Raw genomic sequence first — 27,966 nt, forward strand, 5'->3', positions numbered from 1 at the left:
CGGTCGATTATTATCATTTGCATTGCCCATGATGACTTACTAGAATTACGAGCACACGAGACACTAATAGTAGTTTGACAAACCTTGGTTTTCAAGAGGTATTTTATATTGACATTTGCTGTCACAAATTTGCTGTCAGATTTAGTCGCAAACCGCACGCAAAGTGCACACAAATGTGTCGACACCTTGTTACGGAAAAGTGTAGACACGGCGACGACACTTTGTTTCGAAACAATTCTAGACACATTGTGTGGACTCTGTTACGACACATCTGACATTTAGTTACCACTTTGTGATTCTGCGACTGGAATGGTTATATGGGCATCTAATATATAAATATAGTGATAAAAAACATCGATCAATAATTCTAAGATCTTTGACTGCCGAGAATTATGTTTTTCAAATACCTATCCAGACTAGCTTTGGTTTCATTTACAGACATATCAAGTGGAATAATAAAAGCAGGACATCACAATCGCAACAGCAAATCATCAGTCAAACTTTGTAAGCGTTTGATCAAAATCAGGTAATCAGTAAACTCGACTCATCCCAGACGAAGAAATATTCTGATCCTAGTTAAAATGAAAAATGAAAAAAAAAATACTTATACTACTCAATTTTTTTGCTCGAATGCAAAAAAGGGAATTCATTTACTCGGGGTTGCGCGCCGGATGCGTAGATTTTTCCCAAGGCGGCGAGCAGGTGCACAAGCGCGTTGGGGGCTTGGCGGCGGATGAGAGGCACGTGAGCTGCGTTCGGTAGTGCGCTCTTCAGCACCTCTTGCAGTAGCCCGTGCGGCGCCACCTCCACCAATAGGGCACGTGGCGGCACTAGTGCCAGCACATCAGCGAAGCGCACCGGCGATACCATATTATTCACGTGGTATGCTGCACCGCTCAGCTGTGCTACAATATGAGGATGGTTTCAAATCAGTTCAGTTCAGTTCAGTTATAATACCTACTATATACTAGTGGCTCTGTGAGCTGTAGACCTCGCGAGCAGAGCTTTAAATAACATGGTGCTAAGAGCTTTAAATATAGTAAATTAAAAAAAAACAATACGAAATTTATGTGTAAAAAAATACAAAAAGTTATAATATCCCAGCATACAATTACTGGGGATCGAACCCAGACCCTCTGCGCAAACAGAAAAAGCGAACATTTACAAACTGAGCCAAATAGTTCTTAGATGGGTTGACGAAATTTAGCTACTCCTTCTCAAATTAAAATTAGTTAAAATTAAATATCTCAATACCTCCGAAACCAGCGAAATAAATTTTCTGAATTTTTGGCCATTTAATCTATAAACATATTTCAAAAAGAAAACACTCGTATGGTACCGATACCACTATTTGTTTAGGCGCGAGCTATCACGACTCCGCCATTTAAAAAAAAATTCAAAAAACCGGACGGACAAAAAAAAATTATTTAGACATAGAATCCAGTCACAAAATTTCACGAGATTCGCTTAAGAATTGCGACCTGTAGAGGAGAACATCCGGACATACAAAAGCAAAATGCTCCAGTCGAAACGTAGACCTTCGCTACGCTCCGGTCAATAATTAAATTATGGCCTAGGTAAAAGAGTAAACAATTTTTAAAAAGTGACCTGATCGCTACAGCTGTATAGATATAAATCTTGTCTCCCTTGTGAGAGTAGTCTATCGTTTTCGATGACAGCGACCCTAAATAAACATTTTGGACGTTGTCTAGCGTGAGCCCTAATGTGGCTGGCCAGGCCATATTACTTGCTCTTAACTTTTATATTGCACGCGTGATAATAAACTTGGCCAGCTGCGTTGAATTGAACGTGTACAACGTAAGGAGGGCTCTTTTCGTAACTGGCGTTAAATGTCTAAGGCGGTTATCTTCAAAAATTTTAACATCATTATGGATGGTAGAACGCCAAGATGACTTTCCAGCAACCTTCTCCCAACGCTCATCAGGGTCGGTGGTGCAAGCGCTCAGATGCTCTTGTAGCTCAGGTGCTGACTACCGTGCTTCCGCTTACCCACTGCCAAGTCAGAGTAGAGAACAGCTTTAGAACATCTGGGATTAAACTACTAAACTGTGAAGGAACAATAATTGTGCCAAGAATAATAAGTGCGCCAGAGAAATGTGCAGGCTAACTGAAATATTTCCCCTAAGTAACAATAAAAGGAATATTGGCTTACACTCACCTAGATCTGAACCCCACTGATCTTGCGGTATAAAAGAGCAGAGCCAGCGTGCGCTACGTGGCTTAGGATTGGGAATGACCTCATGGAGGCGCGCGCGCAGCAGCGGCACTACGCCCTCAACATGCTTGCTGTGGAACGCTACGCCCGAGGTTTTGACCATCCTCCGCACGAACACATCGTCTGCCGAAAGCTGCTTTTCGAACCGCTCTATCGACTCTAACGGGCCCGAGATCTGTTGAAATGTACCTATTGTATATCTACGTAACATGGGCTAAATATTTGTAAATCTCTCTATCTCTCTAAATAATATAATTAACATCATGTCATGATAGAAAAAGGCTCGCTTCGCTCGCCCTGTGGGCGCAGCACGGTTCCATTTTTATCGTCTATCACTATGCGCGTCCCTTTCGCACTTACGTACTTGTTAGAACGTGACAGGCATGGTGACAAGGGATAAAAACGCGACCGTGCTAAGCCGCCTGATTACTTACACCCCTGTTGCCTTTTCACTTCAAAGCACCGCGTCTATAGACCGACCGCTTAAATGAGAGTGAGTGAGAGTGAGGGCGGCAGGCGTACGGCGCCCGCACCTTCCCCGCCGCCCTTAGTCGTCCCACCCCGTCGCCCCCGTACCGCGCAGGCGAGGACTCATTTAAGCGGTCGGTCTATAGTCTGCACTCTGCAGCATCAGTATCTGTACCAGATAGGTATAGTATTAGTCTTACCGTGACACTGTTGGGACCATTGTGTGCAGCAAGCTGGACGTCAGGGGGACAGCGGCGCTCGGCTTCCTCCCAGGAGAGCCCGACAGCCGCCATGGCGCCCGGTGCCAGCGCAGAATCAAGCGTGCTACGCCCGTACCAGTAAGCACACAGCACAGTCTGCTCCGCTGTCAGCGTCTCGTCCGCGTACGCACAGCCTGACCGAACACTAGTAGTTAATAAAGTAACTAAAAATCGACAACGAGGGATTTTGTGAAATACATCTCTAAAACCAGACCGAACCATAGGATTACGTACTATCATATCGCATTAAGCTTAGAAAATGTAAAAATGAAAAATACTTGATTCGTTAAGTCGTTGTCACAGTGAACTCACAATAGTCTTACGTGCCATAGACGCTATTGGTGTTGGTGCTTCTAAGTCCTTTATGCCAAATTCCGAATTTTGAAAAAAATACAAAAAAATCTATTAAATCATAGAATCTGGTCACAAAATGTCACGAGAATCAGTTAAGAATTGCAACCTGTCTCAGGAGAACATCCGAATACGAAAGCAAAATGCCCGAGTTAAAACGGAAACCTCGCTAACGCATCGATCAATTAACAATAAGCTGTTGCCCGCGACTTCATACGCGTGAATTTGTGTGTTGGTCGTTATATACCTATTCTACATGAGCATAGAACATTATGCAGTAAAAATAGCAGCATTTATTAATAATTTTACAACGCATGACATTTGTCTGTCTCGAATACCTACGAATTTTCAACCCGCATAGATGAAGTATTATCAAAAGTTATTCTTGTATTCTAATAATATAATAGTACATTTCAGTGCAAGTGTGGAAAGTGTGTTATTATTTACGAGTCCTGAGAGACTCGAAGACACGGGACAAGTAAATAATAACACCTTCACACGTACATTGAACGACGTTTTTTAATACATTCGCGAAATTGAGGAATGCATTAACATAAAGACTTCCTTGTTTTCTTATAATATTGTGTTAATCTACGAAGTTTCAAAATCCTCACTTAAAAATAATTTCATTCCCGATACATCATTTCCACACCTTCTTCACCCTCTTGGGGGATACAATTTAAAAAACCCTGAATTACTTCTCTTGTATGTCTTTCTAAAAAGTTTTAAACTATTGGTAACCGATACAAACTTTCAATCCCTTTTTAACCTCATTTGGGGATACATTTTCAAAAACGCTGACGTTAGTTTTCTTGCATTCTAATAATACATCTTCCTAAGAAGTTGCAAAGTACATAGTTGTACCCGATACAATCTTTCAACCTTTTTTTAACCCCCTTTGGGGATGAATTTTCTCGTATTCTAATATTATGTCGTTCTAGGAAGTTTCAAAGTATTTGTACATAAACATTCAACCCTTTTCTAACCCCTTTATTTACCTATACCTATAGATAAGACCAAGACACTAACCGAGTTCTCCAACGGAGTGTCCGATGATGCCTTCGGGGTGCACATCTAGTTCACGCAAGACGTCTACCAGGGCCACCTGCACCGCCGCGATGGCCACAAAAGTGTTGATGACGTTGTCGAAGGCGGCGTTCGGAGCCTCCGCGATCACGTGTTGGAGGTCCACACCGTAAGGCTCGAGCGCCGCTGCCGAGCGCGCAATGCTCGCCGCGAACGTTGGCAAACGTATTAGCTCACGTGCCATGCCGGCCCATTGCGAACCCATTCCGCTGAATACAAACCACACCGGGCGCGGTTCTCCCTGGTTTCTGAACACCTCCTTCTTGGGCGCTGAGCCGGGAACTGGATCCAGCACGGCATACCCGCGGTAAGGGTGTCCGGGAATAGCGTGCGAGTGCACAGCATCTATTAGTGCGTGCAGCTCGGCGTCACGCGGATGATCAGCCGCGAGTTTGAGTAGGCGTTCTACGGCCTCGGTGGTGCGGCCCGAGGAGAGCACGAGACGCGGCGCTGAGTATTCTGCTGGCGGAGGCCGCGTACCGCGCCCGCCTTCGAGGATTACGTGCGCGTTGGTACCGCCGAAGCCAAATGAATTCACTGCTACTAACCCGCCTTGCCACGCTGTATTCTGATTTACCACCTGAAACAGATACGAGTCGTCGTGCAACTTATGATTAGGAGAGACAAAATTAGGAGAAATACAATAAACTCTTTAGCCCCTTCGATTTTTTCGTTAGGTTAGGTTGCCCATTATCTTCTTCTCTCTTTTCTACCCTACCTACCTTCCTACCTACGAGGGGCGTTCAAAATATTCTCGGTATTGATATCTTACAACCTCTTCTAAAATTTCTTTTGTTACTGGCCGCTAAGGTTTATTCATTGACATTAAAAAAAAGTATAATTGGAACCGAGATGTTCTTTTGTTTTTCTGCAATTGCTGAACAAACATGAACATCATGTGCGAATTGACAATGTTAACTAAATCAGAACATCAATGCGTCATAAGATTCTCGACAAAACAGGGTAAAAATAAAAAAACCATAAAAGAGGAAATGGATTGTGTTTACCGTGAGTCTGCTCCTTCTTTATCTACCATTTAAAAGTGGTCAAGCGAATTTAAGGGTGGAAGGGCTAGTATTGAAGATGACCCTAGACCTGGTCGGCCTGTAGTAGCTACTTCACAAGAAAATATTGATAAAGTGGAAAAACTTATATTGGAAGATGGTCGAGTGAAGGTAAAATCTATAGCTCAAGTAACCAATCTTTCTATTGGTATCGTACATGATATTATCCATGACCATCTTAATATGTCAAAAGTAAGTGCAAGATGGGTTCCGCGAATGCTGACTCGGCTTCAAAAAGACATGCGTGTAGCGTGTAGTTCCGATGTTATTGACCTGTGCGGTGAAAATCCTGATGAGGTGCTGCAAAGAATAGTTACTGGAGATTAAACCTGGGTTCATCATTATGACCCAGAGAGTAAACAAGAGTCCATGCAGTGGCACATTAAGGGTTCAGCTCATCCCAAGATGTTCAAGGTCGTCCCTTCAGCTGGCAAGGTCATGGCCACGATATTTTGGGATTCTGAAGGAATATTACTAATCGATTATAAAGAAAAAGGTGTAAATATCACAGGACAGTACTACGCTAACATTTAACGTCAATTAAAGGATGCTATCAAAGAAAAGAGGCGAGCAAAGATAACCAAAGGTGTTCTGCTTCTGCGTGACAACGCCCCCGTCCATACTGCTCATATTGCCAAGGCAGCTATTGTTGAATGTGGGTTTGAAACTGTTACTCACCCACCGTATAGTCCGGTCTTAGCCCCCAGCGTCTTCTTTTTGTTCCCCAATCTTAAAAAGGATCTGCATGGAATATTTTTTTTCTGATGATGAAGCATTGAAGGCGGCAGTGGAGGAGCATTTTTACACCAAAGACAAAAAAAAATTTTTATCGGGGATTTAAAGAAAATTGATCGATCTTTTAAGTGGATGAACATAGGGAGGGAGTATATTGAAAAATAAAAATATCAAACTTTTCGTACTTGTTTGTTTTCATTTTCATACCGAGAATATTTTGAACACCCCTCGTATAAGTCCTATAACTATACCAAAATTCGCTTATACACGAATTATTTCCCCTATTTGGCTGATTTTGGTCTTCGTTTGGTGAGCTATAGGTACGTGTAGTGTGACAATGACAGACAGCGTAGACACAGGGTAGTGATTAACTTACCTATGTTTAAATTTATACAAAAAACTTTTTTCACTTTTTCAATATTCAGAGAGGAAAATGGGTACTACGTTTGTATGGAAAGGCAGTTTCAGGGCGGTCAAACCATGGAGGGGCATAGCAATGGTATTATACATTAAATTACTTAAAAATATTGTCTATACCTAACGTTAATATCCAGGGAGGAAATTTGAGACTACGTTTGCTTGTATGGATGGAGAAGCGGCGGTATAATCAAATTTAGAACCTTAAGTTTTAATTCAGTTAGCATTTACTAAAACTTATTTTTGTGTATAAACATACTAACAATAATGGATGGATCAATAGTTATCTACTTAAATAGTAAACGAATTCGTATATATACTTGGTCAAGCAGATGTAGTCAGTAGAAAAAGGCGGCAAATTTGAAAAATGTAGGTGCGAAGGGATATCGTCTCATAGAAAATATGAATTTCGCGCCTTTTTCTACTGACAAGATTTGCTTGACCATCTATAATTTGTACCTTAATACGGCCATCTCTGAGTGCGGGGATATTGGTATTGGGGTTCTTAAAGTGAAGGTTGCCGGGAATGACACCGCGCTCCATAGCCAACAATATCTTAGCGATCGAGGAGAGGCCGGCAGCTGGCTCCGTGTGGCCTATATTAGACTTGACCGACCCCAGCAGCAGAGGCGTATTCCGACCGTTGCAAAACAGCTCTGCGATCGCATTCACCTCCTCCAGATCGCCGGCCTGAAACGTTTAGTTACCATATTTTTCACACGATGTCACGTTCAAATTACCTTATCTTTCTACATCTAGTTATAACGACATATAAAAATAAAATAAAATAAAAAGCCTTTTATTTCCTTTCATTATACATAAAGTTTGTTAATATAATTTTATTAATTTAATTTGTAGGAACCCGTTATATATATATATAAGAAAAAAAAGACACAATACACAATAGGGTTGTTGACTATACACCTCTGTTCTTATCAATCTTATATCATCTTTCTTAGACAATAACCAAAAATGTATTGGCGTCTTCCTAGATCTTGCTAAAGCATTTGATACTGTGTCTATACCAATTTTACTTCGCAAACTTCAAAACCTGGGCGTGCATGGAGTCCCTCTGTCGTGGTTCGCAAGTTACTTGACGGGAAGAAGGCAACTTGTCAGAGTAGGATCTTTTAAAAGTTCTACTGATCAGGTTAATTTCGGTGTTCCGCAAGGAAGCATTCTTGGTCCCACTCTTTTTACGATATACATGAATGACATCCTCAATCTCAAAATTCCAAATTCTGAAATTCTGTGTTATGCAGACGATACGGTAATACTTTTTAATGATAAAAGCTGGAAGGACGCAGTCACCACAACAGAAAAGGGCATGCAAATTGCATCTGACTGGTTCCGTGCCAATCTTCTGACCCTGAACTGCAACAAGACTAAGTTTCTCTGTTTTCACAAAACCGCCTCGTCACAACCATCTTTCAACCCTACAATAAAAATCCACTCATGTACTGACTTCCCCTTAAACCCCTGCAACTGTAATTCTATTGAGAAAACGAATGTTATAAAATATCTTGGTCTATTAGTTGACGATAAGTTGAACTTTAAACACCATATTCATAATCTCTCCGGAAGAATTAGAAAGTCAATATATATATTCAAAAAACTCCGTAATTCTGCAGATGAATCACTATTAAAAATGATTTACATTGCGCTTTGTCAGTCTGTGATCAGTTACTGTATTTCAGTTTGGGGCAGTGCAGCAAAGACTTGTATGTTGGAAATCGAAAGGGCCCAACGCTCTGTACTAAAGGTGATGCTCAAAAAATCCTATCGGTTTCCAACCTTTGATCTTTACGCCCAAGCTCAAGTTTTAACCGTCCGACAGCTATTCTTACACAAAATCTGTTTATACACACACAAAACCTCTAAAACATTGCCCTCATATAATATCTTAGTTAAAAAACGCATTTTCAATCTACCAATTCCCGAAGTACGTTCCGCCTTTGGAAAACGTTTTGGAGATCGCATTAGAGTCACAACTTACAATTCCATTCTTAAACAGTGTAACCTTAGATCTAGCACCACTATAGAAGCAAAAAAACTACTATTTAAATTCCTAAGTTCTCTTAGTTATGCCGAGACAGAAGCTATGTTAGATAATGTACTTTAGCTTATTAATGTTATATATAAGTACTATACCTTTATTAACCTTTATTGTGTTGATATGATTGTTAGTTATAATAAGTTTATTTTGCCATAAGCTGGACTTTGTTTGTAACAATAATTCTGTTGTTTAATGTAATCCTGGTACCCCGCGATACAGGCGAAGCCTAGTGCGGAGACCTCTGCCTCACTCTGTAATTTGTATTTTTGGAAATAAAGATTTTTATTATTATTCTCTTTATTCATTTCTCATCTCAAGTTAGGCTATTTATAATATGAATATAAAAGTAAAATATAAAAACACTTACAAAACAATAAAAATGAATATAAACACATTATAAAAAACCTAACCTAGGGTGCCGCCAGCAGCGGGGCAAGGCCCAAGCTACCGGTGGTCAGGGCTGCAGAGAGAGGAACCGGCGGACTATCCGCGCCGTGTCCAAGATCACCGCCTTCTGCATCTGACCCTTGATCCAACCACCTAGCGAGAGTCTCTCAAGATGTTGGTCGAGACTCTTCGCTATTAGACCGTTCACTGAAACGACTATCGGGACAATGATCGTCGAATCAACATCCCACATGGCGGTTATCTCGTGAGCCAAGTCTAGGTACTTACTGGACTTGTCCTTCTCGGCCTTCACGAGATTCTCATCATGGGGGATGGTGATGTCAACGAGCACGGCCCGACGTTGCGATCGATCTATTATCACAATGTCAGGCTTATTGGCTACCATAGTCCTGTCTGTGATGATAGATCGATCCCAATAGAGCGTGGCATGACCATTCTCGAGAACAGGCGCAGGTAAGTACTTGTAGTACGGTACTTCGCGGTCCACAAGGCCATATAGAAGAGCAAGTTGCTGGTGAATAATTCTGGCTACGAGATTATGTCTGTGCAAGTACTCGCCGTTAGCAAGATGAGAACAACCGGAAATGATATGCCTGAGTGACTCTCCGGGACGGCGGCATGCCCGACAAATGTCGACCGTACCGTCCTTCAGGATATATTTCCGATAGTTGTTCGTCATCATCACTTCGTCCGCAATTGCACAGGCAAAACCCTCGGTTTCTCCGAAGAGGTCCCCGAATCGTAACCAGTTCACCGACGCGAGCAGGTCCACATCGGGTCCCGTGAGGGCCTTGTAGAACCGCCCGTGTAGCACCTTACTCTCCCATGCCGCCTTGCGATCCGCAGTACTTAGTACCACAGGTTTGCGCCAGTTCTCGTTTGCCAAGGAGAGCGGCGTGAGGTTCCTGTCTACTGCCACCACATCACGATGCATCCCACACTCGTTGTTAAGGAAATAATTCCTGAGATTGTACACCTCGCGGTTGTGGAGATCCTTGGCGTTTAGGAAGCCTCGGCCTCCACACTTCCGTGGGATGTACAATCTCATAACTGACGAGCGTGGGTGTAGCATGCGATGTGTGGTGAGCAGTGACCGGACCCTCCGATCCAGGGCGTCCAGCTCGGTCTGAGTCCACCTTAGTATGCCAAAGGAGTATGTGAGTAGGGGCATTACCCAGGCGTTGAAGGCGCGCACTTTGTTGCCTCCTGACAAAAGACTGTTAAGGACTTTTGTGAGCCGACTGAAAAAGCGCTCCTTCACCGACCGTCTAATACCCTCGTCCTCAATACCCAACGACTGTGACATGCCAAGGTATTTATAGGTTTCTGATTCAGAGATAGATCTGAAAGACATTGTCTCAGAGAGTTGTAAATTTGTTGAATTTACAACCCTCCCCCGCTGTACATGCATAACCGCACATTTATCGACACCAAACTCCATGTTGATGGCACTACTGAAACCTTCGGTGGTTTTCAGTAGCTCCGACAAGTCTTGGCTATTTGGTGCAAATAATTTGAGGTCATCCATGTACAGAAGGTGAGAAATGATTTCACCCTCTCTCCGAAGCCGGCAACCTAGTCCCAAATCCTTCAGCAGGGTACTGAGGGGATTGAGAGCTAGGCAGAACCATAGGGGACTCAGACTGTCACCCTGAAATATTCCTCGCTCAATCCTTATAAAATCCTGCGGGTCAGGGGGGTCATCCCCGCCTCCTGGTTGACGAAGGACTGTGGTCCACTGCCTCATACACGCGCTTAGGAAGGTTCTCAAAGCTGCATCAACTTTATACAACTCTAAGACCCTCCCCAACCATGAATGAGGCACCGAATCATAGGCCTTCTTGTAGTCAATCCAAGCGGCTGAGAGGGCCCCCCTGTTCCGCCGGATTTGTTGGCAGATGGTCATGTCTATGAGGAGGAGCTCTTTAGTACCACGGGACCCAACCCTACATCCATTTTGAGCGGAAGCCAGAATATTGTTTGCGATAATGTGCGCGTTGATTTTTGCTCTCAAAATGGATGTAAGGAGCTTGTAGAGTGTAGGCAAGCATGTGATGGGTCTGTAGTTTTTCGCTTCCGTGGTACAACCGGACTTATAGAGCAGGTAGGTGACACCAGTTGTTAAGGAAGGTGGGAGAGAACCAAGCTCGAGGGCTTGTTGGAATTGTGCTGCCAAGCGCGAGTGCGAGCATCGGAACCACTTTAGCCAGAAGTTGTGCAATCCATCCGGTCCAGGACTTTTCCAATTCTGGGCCGTGCGGATGGCACAACTGACGTCATCCGGGCTGATGGTGACTGCCCCCATAGGTTCGATGAACTCGCACTCACGCTCGACAACACTCATCCAACCCCCCTCGGTATGTCCAACAGGCATCGACCAGATGCTACGCCAGAAGTCAGTCATGGCAGTAGCATCCGGCGGCTGCGTGTCGGGCGTACGAAGGTTGGTTTCCTCCCACTTTCGGTACACCTTCCTTTGGTCACTTTGAAAAAGGCGATTCTGCTGGAATCGATCCACACGCTCTCTGTAACGGCGAATACGGTTTGCCCATGCATAGACTTTCTGCTTTAGAAAGTCGATGCGCTCTGTGACATTGGCCATGTAGTCGCGGGGCCTGATATCCGTCCCCGCGAACGCCTGGTTCACAAAGCGCATTACTCGGGGGCGATTGTTGCCCCCCCTGAAGCAGATTAGCTTTGCGATGAGAGTCCTAAACGAGCTGATACGTCGCTCGATCCGCGCTTGCCATGCAGGGACACCTCCGACGGTCCTAGGTGCACGTTCAGCGTCCGGGAACTTGACGCGAGCAACACGGCACGCCGCGATGGCTCCGCAGTACAAGATCGAGTGCGTATCATCTAAATCTTTACTAGTCCGTAAATGTGGCTCTAGTAAAGCGTTTAGGGCTCCCATTAGCGCTAGATTGCGTCTATTCATAGGCAGACGTGGTAATCGTGGCCTAGAGTTAGTTGTGGCGCGATATTGCGTAATCACCTCTTCCAAAGTCCTCCTCAGTTGCTCATTAGCAGTTGTACTCACATTCTGACTCACGAAGTCCCCCTCGTCGGTACAGAAACCAACCCGTGGCGCCCCCGGTGCCAGGTCGGGTGCGGGCACCGGATCCGGCGGCGTGGCGGGCAGATCCCGCACCGAGATGGAGTCCGCGCGAGCAGAGAGAGCCTCCTGGCGAAGCCGATCAAGTGTCGCGTCATCCAAGCGCTTTAGCCGCTGAATAACGCGCACCTGATCCGATAATCGCTGCTCCGACACGGTGATGGTGGGTTCAAGAGTCTGAAACAGAGGCAGTATTCTCGAACGGTAGGCGGACAGCTGTGTTCCCCCCTCTGTAGCCCCATAATAGGCGCGCATGACATTCTCGTTCATGTCTCGAGTCCATCTCATGCGTCGCACTATACCACCGGTAGCGGGAGCCGTGGGCGGGGCAGGATGTCCCGCAGGCCCCAAGCGTGCCGGCAGCGGTGGCCGCCCTCGTCGCGCAGGTGGTCGTGGCGGCGGCGGCGGCGGCCCGCTCTCGTCACTGGACCCGTCTGTGTCAGGCGCCGTTGCGAACTCGTCGCCTGACGACGATGTGGACGAGGAAGTGGACGAGGCGGGCGGGGGTGGTGGGCGTGCGCTTGTCGTTACCGCTTTAGCTCGACTCCTTGTAATCATTTCTAATTTCGTTCGTGGTTTTGCCGGTGGTGTATGACAAATGTCAACATGGTATTAATGCGACTGCAACCCATGGTCGCGGTATTTATAGTCAATTATATCAATTGTCCGCATGATTCACTACTAACTGGGTTCGCACATGATTAAATTATCAGTCTTTTAGGGCAAAAACCACATGTAAAAATATATTATATGAAAAGAAATGTAAAAGGACGTCTGTCAGTGTCAGCGGTTTTTTTTTTTTTTTTTTTTTTTTTTTATTATTATTCTCTTTATTCAATTAGGGTCTTAGGTTAGGATTTTACAATGTGAGTATAAAAGTAAAATATAAAAACACTTACAAAACATAACAAAAATATATAAACACATTATAAAAAACCTAACCTAGGGTGCCGCCGGCAGCGGGGCAGGGTCCAAGCTGCCGGTGGTCAGGGCCGCAGAGTGAGGAATCGACGTACTATACGCGCCGTGTCCAAAATTACCGCCTTCTGCATCTGACCCTTGATCCAACCACCCAGCGAGAGTCTCTCTAGGTGTTGGTCGAGACTCTTCGCTATGAGACCGTTCGCTGACACGACTATAGGAACAATGATCGTCGAGTCAACATCCCACATAGCGGTTATCTCGTGGGCTAAGTCTAGGTACTTGCTGGACTTGTCCTTCTCGGCCTTCACGAGATTCTCATCATGGGGGATGGTGACGTCGACGAGCACGGTCCGGCGCTGCGATCGATCTATCAGCACGATGTCAGGCTTATTGGCTACAATAGTCCTGTCAGTGATGATAGATCGATCCCAATAGAGCGTGGCACGACCATTTTCGAGAACTGGCGCAGGTGAGTACTTGTAGTACGGCACTTCGCGGTCCACAAGGCCGTATAGGAGGGCAAGCTGCTGGTGAATAATTCTGGCTACGAGGTTATGTCTGTGCAAGTACTCGCCGTTAGCAAGATGAGAACAACCGGAGATAATATGCCTGAGTGACTCTCCGGGACGGCGGCATGCCCGACAAATGTCGACCGTACCGTCCTTCAGGATATATTTCCGATAGTTGTTCGTCATCATCACTTCGTCCGCAATTGCACAGGCAAAACCCTCGGTTTCTCCGAAGAGGTCCCCGAATCGTAACCAGTTCACCGACGCGAGCAGGTCCACATCGGGTCCCGTGAGGGCCTTGTAGAACCGCCCGTGTAGCTGCTTATCCTTCCATACCGCCTTGCGGTCCTCGGTGCTTAGTACTACAGGTTTGCGCCAGTTCTCGTTCGCCAAGGAGAGCGGCGTGAGGCCCTTGTCAGCTGCCACCACATCACAATGCATCCCACACTCGTTGTTGAGGAAATAATTCCTGAGATTGTACACCTCACGGTTGTGGAGATTTTTGGCGTTTAGAAAGCCGCGACCTCCACATTTCCGTGGGATGTACAATCTCATAACAGACGAGCGTGGGTGCAACATACGGTGAGTGGTGAGCAGCTGTCGGACCCTCCGATCCAGGGCATCCAGCTCGGTCTGAGTCCACCTTAGTATGCCAAAGGAGTATGTGAGTAGAGGCATTACCCAGGCGTTGAAGGCGCGCACTTTGTTGCCTCCTGACAAAAGACTGTTGAGTACTTTTGTGAGCCGACTGAAAAAGCGCTCCTTCACCGACCGTCTAATACCTTCTTCCTCAATACCCAACGACTGTGACATGCCAAGGTATTTATAGGTTTCTGATTCAGAGATGGATCTGAAAGACATTGTCTCAGAAAGTTGTAAATTTGTTGAATTTACAACTTTCCCCCGCTGTACATGCATAACCGCACATTTATCGACACCAAACTCCATGTTGATGGCATTACTGAAGACTTCGGTAGTTTTCAGTAGCTCCACCAAGTCTTGGCTATTTGGTGCAAATAATTTGAGATCATCCATGTACAGAAGGTGAGAAATGACTTCACCCCCTCTCCGAAGCCGGCAACCTAGTTCTAAATCCTTCAGCAAGGTACTGAGAGGATTCAGAGCTAGGCAGAACCACAGAGGACTCAGACTATCACCCTGAAATATTCCTCGCTCAATCCTTATAAAATCCTGCGGGCCAGGGCTCCCATCCCCGCCTCCTGGTTGACGAAGGACTGTGGTCCATTGCCTCATACACGCGCTTAGAAAGGCTCTTAAAGCTGTATCAACTTTATACAGCTCTAAGACCCTCTCCAGCCATGAGTGAGGCACCGAATCATAGGCCTTCTTGTAGTCAATCCAGGCTGCTGAGAGGGCCCCCCTGTTCCGCCGGATTTGTTGGCAGATGGTCATGTCTATGAGGAGGAGCTCTTTAGTACCACGGGACCCAACCCTACATCCATTTTGAGCAGAGGCCAAAATATTGTTTGCGACAATGTGCGCGTTGATTTTTGCTCTCAAAATGGATGTAAGGAGCTTGTAGAGTGTAGGCAAGCATGTGATGGGTCTGTAGTTCTTCGCTTCCGTGGTACTACCGGACTTATAGAGCAGGAAGGTGACACCAGTTGTTAAGGAAGGTGGGGGAGAACCAAGCTCGAGGGCTTGTTGAAATTGTGCTGCCAAGCAGGAGTGTGAGCATCGGAACCATTTTAGCCAGAAGTTGTGCAATCCATCCGGCCCAGGACTTTTCCAGTTCTGGGCCGTGCGAATGGCACAACTTACGTCATCGGGGCTGATGGTGACTGCCCCCATAGGTTCGATGGACTCGCACTCACGCTCGACAACACTCATCCAACTCCCCTCGGTGTGTCCGACAGGCACTGACCAGATGCTACGCCAGAAGTCATTCATGACAGTAGCCTCCGGTGGCTGCGAGTCGGACGCACGAGGGTTGGTTTCCTCCCACTTTCGGTACATCTTCCTTTGGTCACTCTGGAAAAGACGGTTCTGCTGGAATCGGTCCACACGCTCTCTGTAGCGGCGAATACGGTTTGCCCATGCATAGACTTTCTGCTTTAGAAAGTCGATGCGCTCCGTAATGTTGGCCATGTAGTCGCGGGGCCTGATATCCGTCCCCGCGAATGCCTGGTTTACAAAGCGCATTACTCGGGGGCGATTGTTGCCCCCCCTGAAGCAGATCAGCTTTGCGATAAGAGTCCTAAAAGAGCTGATACGTCGCTCGATCCGTATTTGCCATGCGGGGGCACCCCCGGCGGTCCTAGGTGCACGTTCAGAGTCCGGAAACTTGACTCGTGCAACACGGCACGCCGCGATGGCTCCGCAATACATGATCGCGTGCGTATCATCTAAATCTTTACTAGTCCGCAAATATGGCTCTAGTAAAGCGTTTAGGGCTCCCATTAGCGCTAGATTGTGTCTATTCATAGGCAAACGTGGTAATCGTGGCCTAGTATTGGGTGTGGAGCGATACTGCGTAATCGCCTCATCCAAAGTCCTCCTCAGTTGCTCATTGGCTGTACTACTCACACTCTGCGCGAACTCCTCCTCGTCGGCACAGAGATCTACCCGCGGCGCCTCCGGTGCCTGGTCGGGTGCCGGCACCGGATCCGGCGATGTGGCGGGCGGGTCTCGCACCGAGGTGGAAGCTGCGCGAGTAGAGAGAGCCTCCAGGCGAAGCCGATCAAGTGTCGAGTCATCCAACCGCTTTAGCCGCTGGATGACTCGCACCTGATCCGATAGCCGTTGCGCAGTCACGTCGATGGTTGGTTCGAGGGCCTGAAACAGTGGAAGCATTCGGACACGGTACGCGCATAAGTCGGTTCCCCCCTCTGTAGCCCCATAGTAGGCGCGCATGACGTTCTCATTCATTGTTTGAGACCATCGCATGCGACGCACTACACTTATTATTATTATTATTATTATATTCTCTTTATTTATTTCTCATCTTAAGTTAGGTTATTTTATAATATGAATATAAAAGTAAAATATAAAAACACTTACAAAACAATAAAAATTAATATAAACACATTATAAAAAACCTAACCTAGGGTGCCGCCAGCAGCGGGGCAAGGCCCAAGCTACCGGTGGTCAGGGCTGCAGAGAGAGGAACCGGCGGACTATCCGCGCCGTGTCCAAGATCACCGCCTTCTGCATCTGACCCTTGATCCAACCACCTAGCGAGAGTCTCTCAAGGTGTTGGTCGAGACTTTTCGCTATTAGACCGTTTACTGAAACGACTATCGGGACAATGATCGTCGAATCAACATCCCACATGGCGGTTATCTCGTGAGCCAAGTCTAGGTACTTACTGGACTTGTCCTTCTCGGCCTTCACGAGATTCTCATCATGGGGGATGGTGATGTCAACGAGCACGGCCCGACGTTGCGATCGATCTATTATCACAATATCAGGCTTATTGGCTACAATAGTCCTGTCAGTGATGATAGATCGATCCCAATAGAGCGTGGCACGACCATTCTCGAGAACAGGCGCAGGTAAGTACTTGTAGTAGGGTACTTCGCGGTCCACAAGGTCATATAGAAGAGCAAGTTGCTGGTGAATAATCCTGGCTACGAGATTATGTCTGTGCAAGTACTCGCCGTTAGCAAGATGAGAGCAACCGGAAATGATATGCCTGAGTGACTCTCCGGGACGGCGGCATGCCCGACAGATGTCGACCGTACCGTCCTTCAGGATATATTTCCGATAGTTGTTCGTCATCATCACTTCGTCCGCAATTGCACAGGCAAAACCCTCGGTTTCTCCGAAGAGGTCCCCGAATCGTAACCAGTTCACCGACGCGAGCAGGTCCACATCGGGTCCCGTGAGGGCCTTGTAGAACCGCCCGTGTAGCACCTTACTCTCCCATGCCGCCTTGCGATCCGCAGTACTTAGTACCACAGGTTTGCGCCAGTTCTCGTTTGCCAAGGAAAGCGGCGTGAGGTTCCTATCTACTGCCACCACATCACGATGCATCCCACACTCGTTGTTAAGGAAATAGTTCCTGAGATTGTACACCTCGTGGTTGTGGAGATCCTTGGCGTTTAGGAAGCCTCGGCCTCCACACTTCCGTGGGATGTACAATCTCATAACTGACGAGCGTGGGTGTAGCATGCGATGTGCGGTGAGCAGTGATCGGACCCTCCGATCCAGGGCGTCCAGCTCGGTCTGAGTCCACCTTAGTATGCCAAAGGAGTATGTGAGTAGGGGCATTACCCAGGCGTTGAAGGCGCGCACTTTGTTGCCTCCTGACAAAAGACTGTTAAGGACTTTTGTGAGCCGACTGAAAAAGCGCTCCTTCACCGACCGTCTAATACCCTCGTCCTCAATACCCAACGACTGTGACATACCAAGGTATTTATAGGTTTCTGATTCAGAGATAGATCTGAAAGACATTGTCTCAGAAAGTTGTAAATTTGCTGAATTTACAACCCTCCCCCGCTGTACATGCATAACCGCACATTTATCGACACCAAACTCCATGTGGATGGCACTACTGAAGACTTCGGTGGTTTTCAGTAGCTCCAACAAGTCTTGGCTATTTGGTGCAAATAATTTGAGGTCATCCATGTACAGAAGGTGAGAAATGACTTCACCCTCTCTCCGAAGCCGACAACCTAATCCCAAATCCTTCAGCAGGGTGCTGAGGGGATTCAAAGCTAGGCAGAACCACAGGGGACTCAGACTGTCGCCCTGAAAGATTCCTCGCTCAATCCTTATAAAATCCTGCGGGCCAGGGCGGTCATCCCGGCCTCCTGGTTGACGAAGGACTGTGGTCCACTGTCTCATACACGCGCTTAGGAAGGCTCTCAAAGCTGCATCAACTTTATACAGCTCTAAGACCCTCCCCAACCATGAATGAGGCACCGAATCATAGGCCTTCTTGTAGTCAATCCAAGCGGCAGAGAAGGCACCCTTGTTCCGCCGGATTTGTTGGCAGATGGTCATGTCTATGAGGAGGAGCTCTTTAGTACCACGGGACCCAACCCTACATCCATTTTGAGCGGAAGCCAGAATATTGTTTGCGACAATGTGCGCGTTGATTTTTGCTCTCAAAATGGATGTAAGGAGCTTGTAGAGTGTAGGCAAGCATGTGATGGGTCTGTAGTTCTTCGCTTCCGTGGTACTACCGGACTTATAGAGCAGGAAGGTGACACCAGTTGTTAAGGAAGGTGGGAGAGAACCAAGCTCGAGGGCTTGTTGAAATTGTGCTGCCAAGCAGGAGTGCGAGCATCGGAACCACTTTAGCCAGAAGTTGTGCAATCCATCCGGCCCAGGACTTTTCCGGTTCTGGGCCGTGCGGATGGCACAACTGACGTCATCGGGGCTGATGGTGACTGCCCCCATAGGTTCGATGGACTCGCACTCACGCTCGACAACACTCATCCAACCCCCCTCGGTGTGTCCGACAGGCACCGACCAGATGCTACGCCAGAAGTCGGTCATGGCAGTAACATCCGGCGGCTGCGTGTCGGGCGTACGAAGGTTGGTTTCCTCCCACTTTCGGTACACCTTCCTTTGGTCACCTTGAAAAAGGCGATTCTGCTGAAATCGATCCACACGCTCTCTGTAGCGGCGAATACGGTTTGCCCATGCATAGACTTTCTGCTTTAGAAAGTCGATGCGCTCTGTGACATTGGCCATGTAGTCGCGGGGCCTAATATCCGTCCCCGCGAACGCCTGGTTCACAAAGCGCATTACTCGGGGGCGATTGTTTCCCCCCCTGAAGCAGATCAGCTTTGCGATGAGAGTCCTAAACGAGCTGATACGTCGCTCGATCCGCGCTTGCCATGCAGGGACACCTCCGACGGTCCTAGGTGCACGTTCAGCGTCCGGGAACTTGACGCGAGCAACACGGCACGCCGCGATGGCTCCGCAGTACATGATCGAGTGCGTATCGTCTAAATCTTTACTAGTCCGCAAATGTGGTTCTAGTAAAGCGTTTAGGGCTCCCATTAGCGCTAGATTGCGTCTATTCATAGGCAGACGTGGTAATCGGGGCCTAGAGTTGGTTGTGGCGCGATACTGCGTAATCGCCTCTTCCAAAGTCCTCCTCAGTTGCTCATTAGCAGTTGCTTATTATTATTATTATTATATATATATATATATATATATATAATAACACCTTCACACGTACATTGAACGACGTTTTTTAATGTATTCGCGAAATTGAGGAATGCATTAACATAAAGACTTCCTTGTTTTCTTATAATATTGTGTTAATCTACGAAGTTTCAAAATCCTCACTTAAAAATAATTTCATTCCCGATACATCATTTCAACACCTTCTTCACCCTCTTGGGGGATACAATTTAAAAAACGCTGAATTACTTATCTTGTATGTGTTTCTAAAAAGTTTCAAACTATTGGTAACCAATACAAACTTTCAATCCCTTTTTAACCTCATTTGGGGATACATTTTCAAAAACGCTGACGTTAGTTTTCTTACATTTTAATAATACATCTTCCTAAGAAGTTGCAAAGTACATAGTTGTACCCGATACAATCTTTCAACCCTTTTTTAACCCCCTTTGGGGATGAATTTTGTATTTTGTATTGTGTATTGTGTCTTTTTTTTTCTTTATTTGATTCGTGGCTGTAAGTTTTCTTTGCGACAATAATTGTTTTTTTTTAAAGGATGCTGCGTAAAGCAACAATCTACTCAAGGTACGTGACATCAGACATATTTGTCCTCACCTTGGTGCCGGTGCCGTGCGCTTCCACATAGACAACGTCTTGCGGGCGCAAGCCAGCCTCTTTTAAGGTTTCTTGCGCGATGTGGCGCTGCATGGCGCCTGAAGGATACGTAATGCCTTGCGGCTTGTAGCCGTCGTTGTTGACGCTCGCGCCGCGCACTGTACAGTAAAGGCGGCGAGCGTTGTGCCTGCGCTGCAGCAGCACGGCCACCACCGCCTCAGAGCGCACGAAGCCGCTCGCGCTTTCATCGAACGCAGCGCACCGACCCACAGGCGAGAGCATGGTCAGCCGATGGTAATTAAGGGATGAGGCTGGGTCGAGACAGATGTTTATACCGGCGACTACGGCAGTCTCACAGCGACCCGCGCGGATATCATTCAGAGCCTGCGTCAGTGCATACATTGAACTCGAACATCCTGTGTCAATAGAGACCGACGGTCCTTTTAGGTCGAAAGTGTAGGACACTCGGTTGGAGAGCATGGCGTTGGCGCCGCCAATCATAGCATAGCCATTGATCTTGTCGTAGTCATTGCACCATAAGTTAAAATTTTCCGAGCGGCTGATACCAGTGTACACACCGGTGCGTGAGCCACGGAGCTCGGCGGGGCTGAGCCCGGCATCCACAAAGACCTCATGTGTCACCTCGAGCAGGAGCCGTAGCTGCGGGTCCATGACGTCTGCTAGTTTGTCCGATACGCCAAAGAACTCCGCATCAAAGTGCGTCAGGTCCTTTAGCTTACCACTTCGCTTCGGCAACCCAAACGTATCTGTACCATTAACAAGTTATTAATGTTAATAAATCTAAAGTATAACGACGCTTACACTTCGTTGCTTGTTACTGAACTTCATTATGTTGGTAACATGCTCGTATTAACGGAGAGTGCTCACCCGGCGTCCAGCGGCGGTCGTCATCGGTTACGAAATCGACGCCGGCGAACAGTTGCCGCGCGAACTCTTCGATGTCCCCGCTCTCGGGCAGCCTGCCCGACAGACCTGTCAGCACCACTTCTGACACGGTGCCAACACCGCAGCTGTTCATCGCGCTTGGCATCCTTCAAGATAGGTACATATATATCAATAAAATCTAAAGTATAAGACCTATACAATTGGCCTGATGACAGTAACAAAGAATCATGGAAAAAATGGTTTCAAAGAAACATAAGTATAATGTTATGTTAATATGATTCTAAATCATGGCTCAATTTCAGTATAAACAATTGGGTTATTCATATTTTCAATAAAATAAAACTGCAAAATTCTCCCATCGGCAATAATTGACTTAAACACAATGAAAAAATTTAAAGTAAAACCGGCGATCATCCGGATCGGTATTTTCACTCAAAATTTACATGTACCGTAAAATGGGGTGAGTAGGGTTCGCGGGGAGAGTTGGGTTATGAATGGGGAGAGAAGGGATGAAAGGGGGTGGGATGGGATTTTAAGGCTACTGCTACAAAAATAATGCATTCCAATTTAAAATGGAGCTATAGTAATACTCATAATAAAAAAAAATCGATCCAACAATGTTCCAAAATCACCTTTGTATGAAAACCCAACTTACCCCAAATACGAGGGACTACGGGGTGAGGTGGGAATTCCTGTTTATCGTCAAAGTTATGAAATGGAACTACCTACCCAAAATAAAATAAAATAAATTAATTAAAAATTAAAAAACACGACTGCGAAAAAGCGAACTGAAAAGACAAAAATAATTTATAGTTGTGTTAGTTACCCAGTCACATGATTGATATTTTTCATTGACTGTACCTGTGTATTTTATTTCAATTGCAGTCGGGGACCTTGATGTATTGACATTTTCCCATTTAAAAGGTCCCCGACTGCAATCGAAATAAAATACACAGGTACAGTCAATGAAAAATATCAATCATGTGACTGGGTAACTAACACAACTATAAATTATTTTTGTCTTTTCAGTTCGCTTTTTCGCAGTCGTGTTTTTTAATTTTTAATTAATTTATTTTATTTTATACTTTTTAGATTTTTTAAACCAACCATATGTTTTATGATTTGCACCTGGCTTTGGACCGCGTGCAGCGCGTCACATACGTCGGGCTACACCCGACTCCTTTAGTATGAGGGCGCCTCCAGCGCCCAGATTTGGTAAGCGTACAACGTGTCACGTACGTCGACTCTTTTAGTATGAGGGCGCCGAAGGCGCCTGGCTTTGGAACGCGTGCAGCGCGCCACGTACGTCGGGGTACACCCAACGCTTTAAGTATGAGGGCGCCGAAGGCACCCGGGTTTGGTAAGCGTTCAGCGCGCCACGTACGTCGCGCTACGCCCGACGCTTTAGTATGAGGGCGCCAAAGGCGCCCAGTTTTGGTAAGCGTACAACGTGTCACGTACGTAGGGCTACGCCCGACACTTTTAGTATGAGAAGGTCGAAGGCGCCTGGCTTTGGACCGCGCGCAGCGCGCCACGTACGTCGGGCTATGCCCGACGCTTTGAGTATGAGAACGCCGAAGGCGCCTGGTTTTGGTAAGCGTGCAGCGTGTCTCGTACGTCGGGCTGCGCCCGACTCTTTTAGTATGAGAAGGTCGAAGGCGCCTGGCTTTGGAACGCGTACAGCGCGCCACGTACGTCGCTTTAAGTGTGTGGCGAGCACTGGCTGATGCGCGCTGTCACGCAGGCCTGTGCTGTCTTGTGTGTCAATCATCTGACACGTCAATGAATGGTTCCTGAGATTTTGCCTAACCGTTTTATTTAATATCTAAATACTGTGAGAAGTCAAATAAAGCTGTTCAGTTAGACGAAGAATTTTATTGTCGCTCGTCCGTAGACTTCGGCAGTTTATCACTTCCACACTGGTGACCCCGACTGATCACTTGGAATCCAACTCGCAAAATGACAGACGACGCGCAAAAAGATCAGACCAATACCAATTCAGGCGAAGCAGCCGCTGCATTCGGAGAACCTGTTCCTACCACTCCTGCTCCCGAGGTATACCGTGTCAGCGTAAAAATTCCACCCTTTTGGCCTGAGGAGCCCGAGATCTGGTTCGCCCAAATAGAGGGTCAATTCAACCTGTCCAAAATTACGGCTGACGAGACCAAATTTAATTATGTTATCAGTCACCTCGATCAACAACATTGTAAAGAGGTAAAGGACCTTATAATTTCGCCTCCAATTGATAATAAGTATAAAAAACTCAAGGAAGAGCTCATTAAGCGTCTGACCGCTTCCAAAGATAAGAAAGTCAAGCAACTGCTAATGCACGAGCAACTAGGGGAGCGCAAACCGTCCCAGTTCCTACGACATCTAAGGGACCTAGGCGGTCCTACACTATCTGAAGACCTTTTGTTGACGATTTGGAGATCGCGCCTCCCTAACAACGTACAAACTGTCATCGCTGTACAACCAGAGGCTTCCCTCGACTTATTAGCGGACCTGGCGGACAGAGTTCAAGATATCGCACCGGCCACGCCACAAGTTGCGTCCATGTCTTGCGATTCACCTGGCTCCTCCCTTATCGAATTAAGAAACGAAATTGCAGAACTGAGGAAACAAATGCAAGATTTCAAGATTAATCCCGGTAGATCTCGCACGCCCTACCGTTCCGGACTCAGTCAACGTCAGCGTAGCAAGTCCACCCGACGATCGTCGTCTAGTTATCAGAGGTTCCCGTTATGCTGGTTCCATGCCAAATTTGGCAAGAATGCAACTAGATGCGATAAACCATGCGACTTCCCGTCGGAAAACTTGCCGGGCAGTCAGTAATGGCGACGGACGATTGCCCCAGCCCTCCAGGTCGCCTGTTTGTGACTGACCGCATGTCAAAAATGCAGTTTCTCGTCGACACTGGCAGCGAACTCTGCGTTTTTCCTTGCACTGCACTAAAACAGCGCCGCCCAAAGACAAATTTTCAACTGAGTGCTGCAAATGACTCCATTATAAATACGTTTGGCTACGTACACCTGAACCTTGATCTGGGCCTTCGCCGTGAATACTCGTGGCGTTTCATCGTTGCCGACGTTAACAAAGCGATTATCGGGGCCGATTTTCTAAGCCACTACAACCTTATGGTCTATGTTCGACAGCAACGACTGGTTGACGCTACCACCTCAATCTTTGCAATGGGCACACCCGCAACCTCGTCAGATACGATATATTCTATCAAAGTTTTGTACGGCGACACAAAATGGCATAGCTTGTTGAAAGAATATCCCGAGATTACCCATCCCGCAGGTGTTGACCGTCAAGTTAAACATAATACGGTACATTACATCAAAACAATCCCTGGCCCACCCGTCTTTTCAACTCCAAGACGCTTAGCGCCAGATAAATTATTAATCGCCAAGAAGGAGTTTGAAGCTATGCTACAGGATGGAACAGCTAGACCATCAAAAAGCCCTTGGGCGTCCCCGTTACACTTGGCACCGAAGAAGGACAACGGTTGGCGCCCTTGTGGGGACTACCGCATGTTGAATGCCCGAACAGTACCCGACAGATATTCAATACGACATATACACGATTTTGCTCAAGGCATATCAGGATGCAGCGTATTTTCCAAACTGGATCTCGTGAAGGCGTACAACCAAATCCCCGTCAGTGAAGAGGACATCCCGAAGACAGCCATTACGACGCCCTTCGGGTTATTTGAATTCCCTTATATGACGTTTGGGCTTCGTAATGCCGGACAAACCTTCCAGCGCTTCGTCGATGAAATGACGAGGGGTTTGAACTTTTGCTACACGTACCTAGACGACTTCCTGATATTCTCTAGAAATGCCGAGGAGCACGAGATACACCTGCGTTGCGTCTTCAGCAGACTAAAAGAATATGGCATGATTATAAACACGGCAAAGTGCATATTCGCCGTTCCAGAGATTACCTTCCTCGGTTACTCCATTTCAGCTAGCGGAACTAAGCCTCTAGATACAAAAATCGAAGCAATAAAGAATTTCCCAACCCCCAAGACCGTTAAGGAGTTGAGACGATTCTTAGGGATGATAAATTTTTACAGGCGGTTCATTCCCAATGCTGCAAGTATCCAAGCTCCGCTAAACGCACTACTCGGCGGACCTGTTAAGAACTCTCATCCCATAAATCTATCCGATAATACCTTGGAGTCGTTCAACAAGTGCAAGGAAGGCCTCTGCAATGCCACAATGCTAGCCCACCCCATCTGCCAGGCAGAGTTGGGTCTGGTATGTGACGCATCCGACACGGCGATCGGTGCAGTCTTACAGCAGCGTCAGCGAGGCTCATGGCAACCTTTAGCCTTCTTCTCAAGAAAGCTCAGTCCTGCGCAAAGCAAGTACTCACCTTACGACAGAGAACTCCTCGCAATATACGAGGCCGTCAAATACTATCGTCATATGATTGAAGCCAGAGATTTTACTATCTACACAGATCACAAGCCCTTGTGTTTTGCTTTCGGCACACGAAAAGAAAAATGCTCACCACGGCAGTTTAGGCATTTAGATTACGTGTCGCAGTTTTCAACCGACATACGTCATATTTCTGGCCAAGATAACGTCGTGGCTGACACCCTTTCTCGCATAGAGGAAATCCAGTCGCCCATTAATTTTGGCCAACTAGCAGAAGCCCAGCACAAGGATCCTGAGTTAAGTCAACTTTTAAACAATAACACATCTCTATGCCTTAAAAATATCAAGCTTCCCGATGCACAGGTTGAGTTGTATTGCGACACCAGCACTCAGGTGCCAAGACCCTACGTCAGCCAGTCATTGAGAAAACAGGTTTTTGACAGCCTACATTCGCTGAGTCACCCTGGGGCAAACTCATCAGCACAGCTTATCGCAGCACGTTTCGTGTGGCCAGGAATTAGAAAGGACTGTCGAGACTGGGCCCGAGCATGCCTTTCTTGTCAACGTGTGAAGATAACTAGGCATGTAACTGCTCCTTTAAGTAACTTTGCACTCCCACGGGCAAGATTCACGGACGTCCATATTGACCTTATCGGACCGTTGCCCCCATCTAACGGGTATCGCTATTGCCTCACAGCCGTGGATCGTTTCTCCAGATGGCCAGAAGTAATACCACTCGTCGACGCCACAGCTGAAACTGTAGCCAAAGCCTTATTGTCAGGATGGATAGCAAGGTTTGGTTGTCCATCATCTATTGTTACAGACCGTGGCCGACAGTTTGAGTCCGCTTTATTTCAACACCTCGCCAAAATATCCGGTTTTCATCATAAAAAAACTACAGCATACCATCCAGCCTGTAACGGCCTTATCGAACGCTTCCACAGGCAACTCAAGGCCGCCATCACCTGTCATTCATCAGAAAATTGGACCGAGTCACTTCCTCTCGTCCTGTTGGGAATAAGGAGCGCATTCAAAGAGGACTTACAAACTTCATCGGCTGAGATAGTCTATGGAGAGACACTAAGATTACCTGGTGAATTCTTCCACCCGTGCACACCCAGTACTACCGACTTGACGGACTACATTGCTCGTCTTCGGTCAGCGACTGAAAAGCTCCAACCCAAGCATGCCTCACGGCACTGTAATCCACCAATTTTCGTATTCAAGGATCTAGCCACCGCCAGTCACGTATTCCTGCGAGAAGACGCTCTGCGCGGTGCTCTGCAGCCAGCGTACACAGGCCCGCATCTGGTAATCGAAAGAACCGAGAAAGTCTTCAAGCTCATGATAAAAGGCAAACCCGTCACGGTCACGATTGACCGCCTTAAGCCAGCATATATATTGGAAGACGGCACTCATCCTAAAGAACCTTCTACCCCAGATAAAGATGACACTGAGGATGTAAATAGAAAAATTATCCAAACCCGTTCTGGCCGTATGGTAAGGTTCCGTGATTACACTCGCCCGTAGTGACGGTCTCTGGGGGGGAGTCATGTGGCGAGCACTGGCTGATGCGCGCTGTCACGCAGGCCTGTGCTGTCTTGTGTGTCAATCATCTGACACGTCAATGAATGGTTCCTGAGATTTTGCCTAACCGTTTTATTTAATATCTAAATACTGTGAGAAGTCAAATAAAGCTGTTCAGTTAGACGAAGAATTTTATTGTCGCTCGTCCGTAGACTTCGGCAGTTTATCACTTCCACAAGTGTGAGGGCGCCGAAGGCGCCCGGCTTCGGTAAGCGTACAACGCGCCACGTACGTCGGGCTACGCCCGACACTTTTAGTATGCGGGCGCCCGGTTTTGGAACGCGTACAGCGCGCCACGTACGTCGGGCTACGCCCGACGCTTTGAGTATGAGGACGCCGAAGGCGCCCGGCTTTGGTAAGCGTACAGCGTGTCACGTACGTCGGGCTACGCCCGACGCTTTTAGTATGAGGACACCGAAGGCGCCCGGTTTTGGAACGCGTACAGCGCGCCACGTACGTCGGGCGTCCTAGGAAAGAATCTACAATTTTTTTTAGAAGAAATCATTTATCCAGAAAATACCAAGCTGACTTTGCATAGCATTCGCTAAGACAAAGTGTGAAAATATCATCATCATAAATGTTAAAATTAAATAAAAACATACGGTTATTATGATACTTTCACAATTTGTTCTACCAAAGTTGGTGCAGAGTTAGCTTAGAGAGACTGCATCATATCGATTAATAAATAGAAGCTATATTTTAAACTTTTCGATTCCATTAGCGCAATTTAGAAGGTGTATTA

The 27,966-nt window shown here is 46.7% G+C and overlaps 1 protein-coding gene across 1 annotated transcript in view; it reads right to left on the reverse strand.

Annotated features, from left to right (window-relative positions):
- Positions 1-21,385, reverse strand: part of LOC134795152 (fatty acid synthase-like) — a 42,487-nt gene extending 21,102 nt beyond the window's left edge. Inside the window, exons 1-7 of the mRNA XM_063766984.1 lie at positions 21,235-21,385; positions 20,347-21,113; positions 7,077-7,307; positions 4,345-4,981; positions 2,905-3,098; positions 2,180-2,411; positions 655-905 (exon numbers count right to left, since the gene is read on the reverse strand). Coding sequence (XP_063623054.1) covers positions 655-905; positions 2,180-2,411; positions 2,905-3,098; positions 4,345-4,981; positions 7,077-7,307; positions 20,347-21,113; positions 21,235-21,385 — 2,463 coding nt within the window. The remainder of the gene's footprint in view (positions 1-654; positions 906-2,179; positions 2,412-2,904; positions 3,099-4,344; positions 4,982-7,076; positions 7,308-20,346; positions 21,114-21,234) is intronic.
- Between the last annotated feature and the right edge of the window lie 6,581 nt (positions 21,386-27,966).

Source organism: Cydia splendana, chromosome 11 (assembly GCF_910591565.1).
Source record: "Cydia splendana chromosome 11, ilCydSple1.2, whole genome shotgun sequence".
Lineage (NCBI taxonomy): Eukaryota > Metazoa > Arthropoda > Insecta > Lepidoptera > Tortricidae > Cydia > Cydia splendana.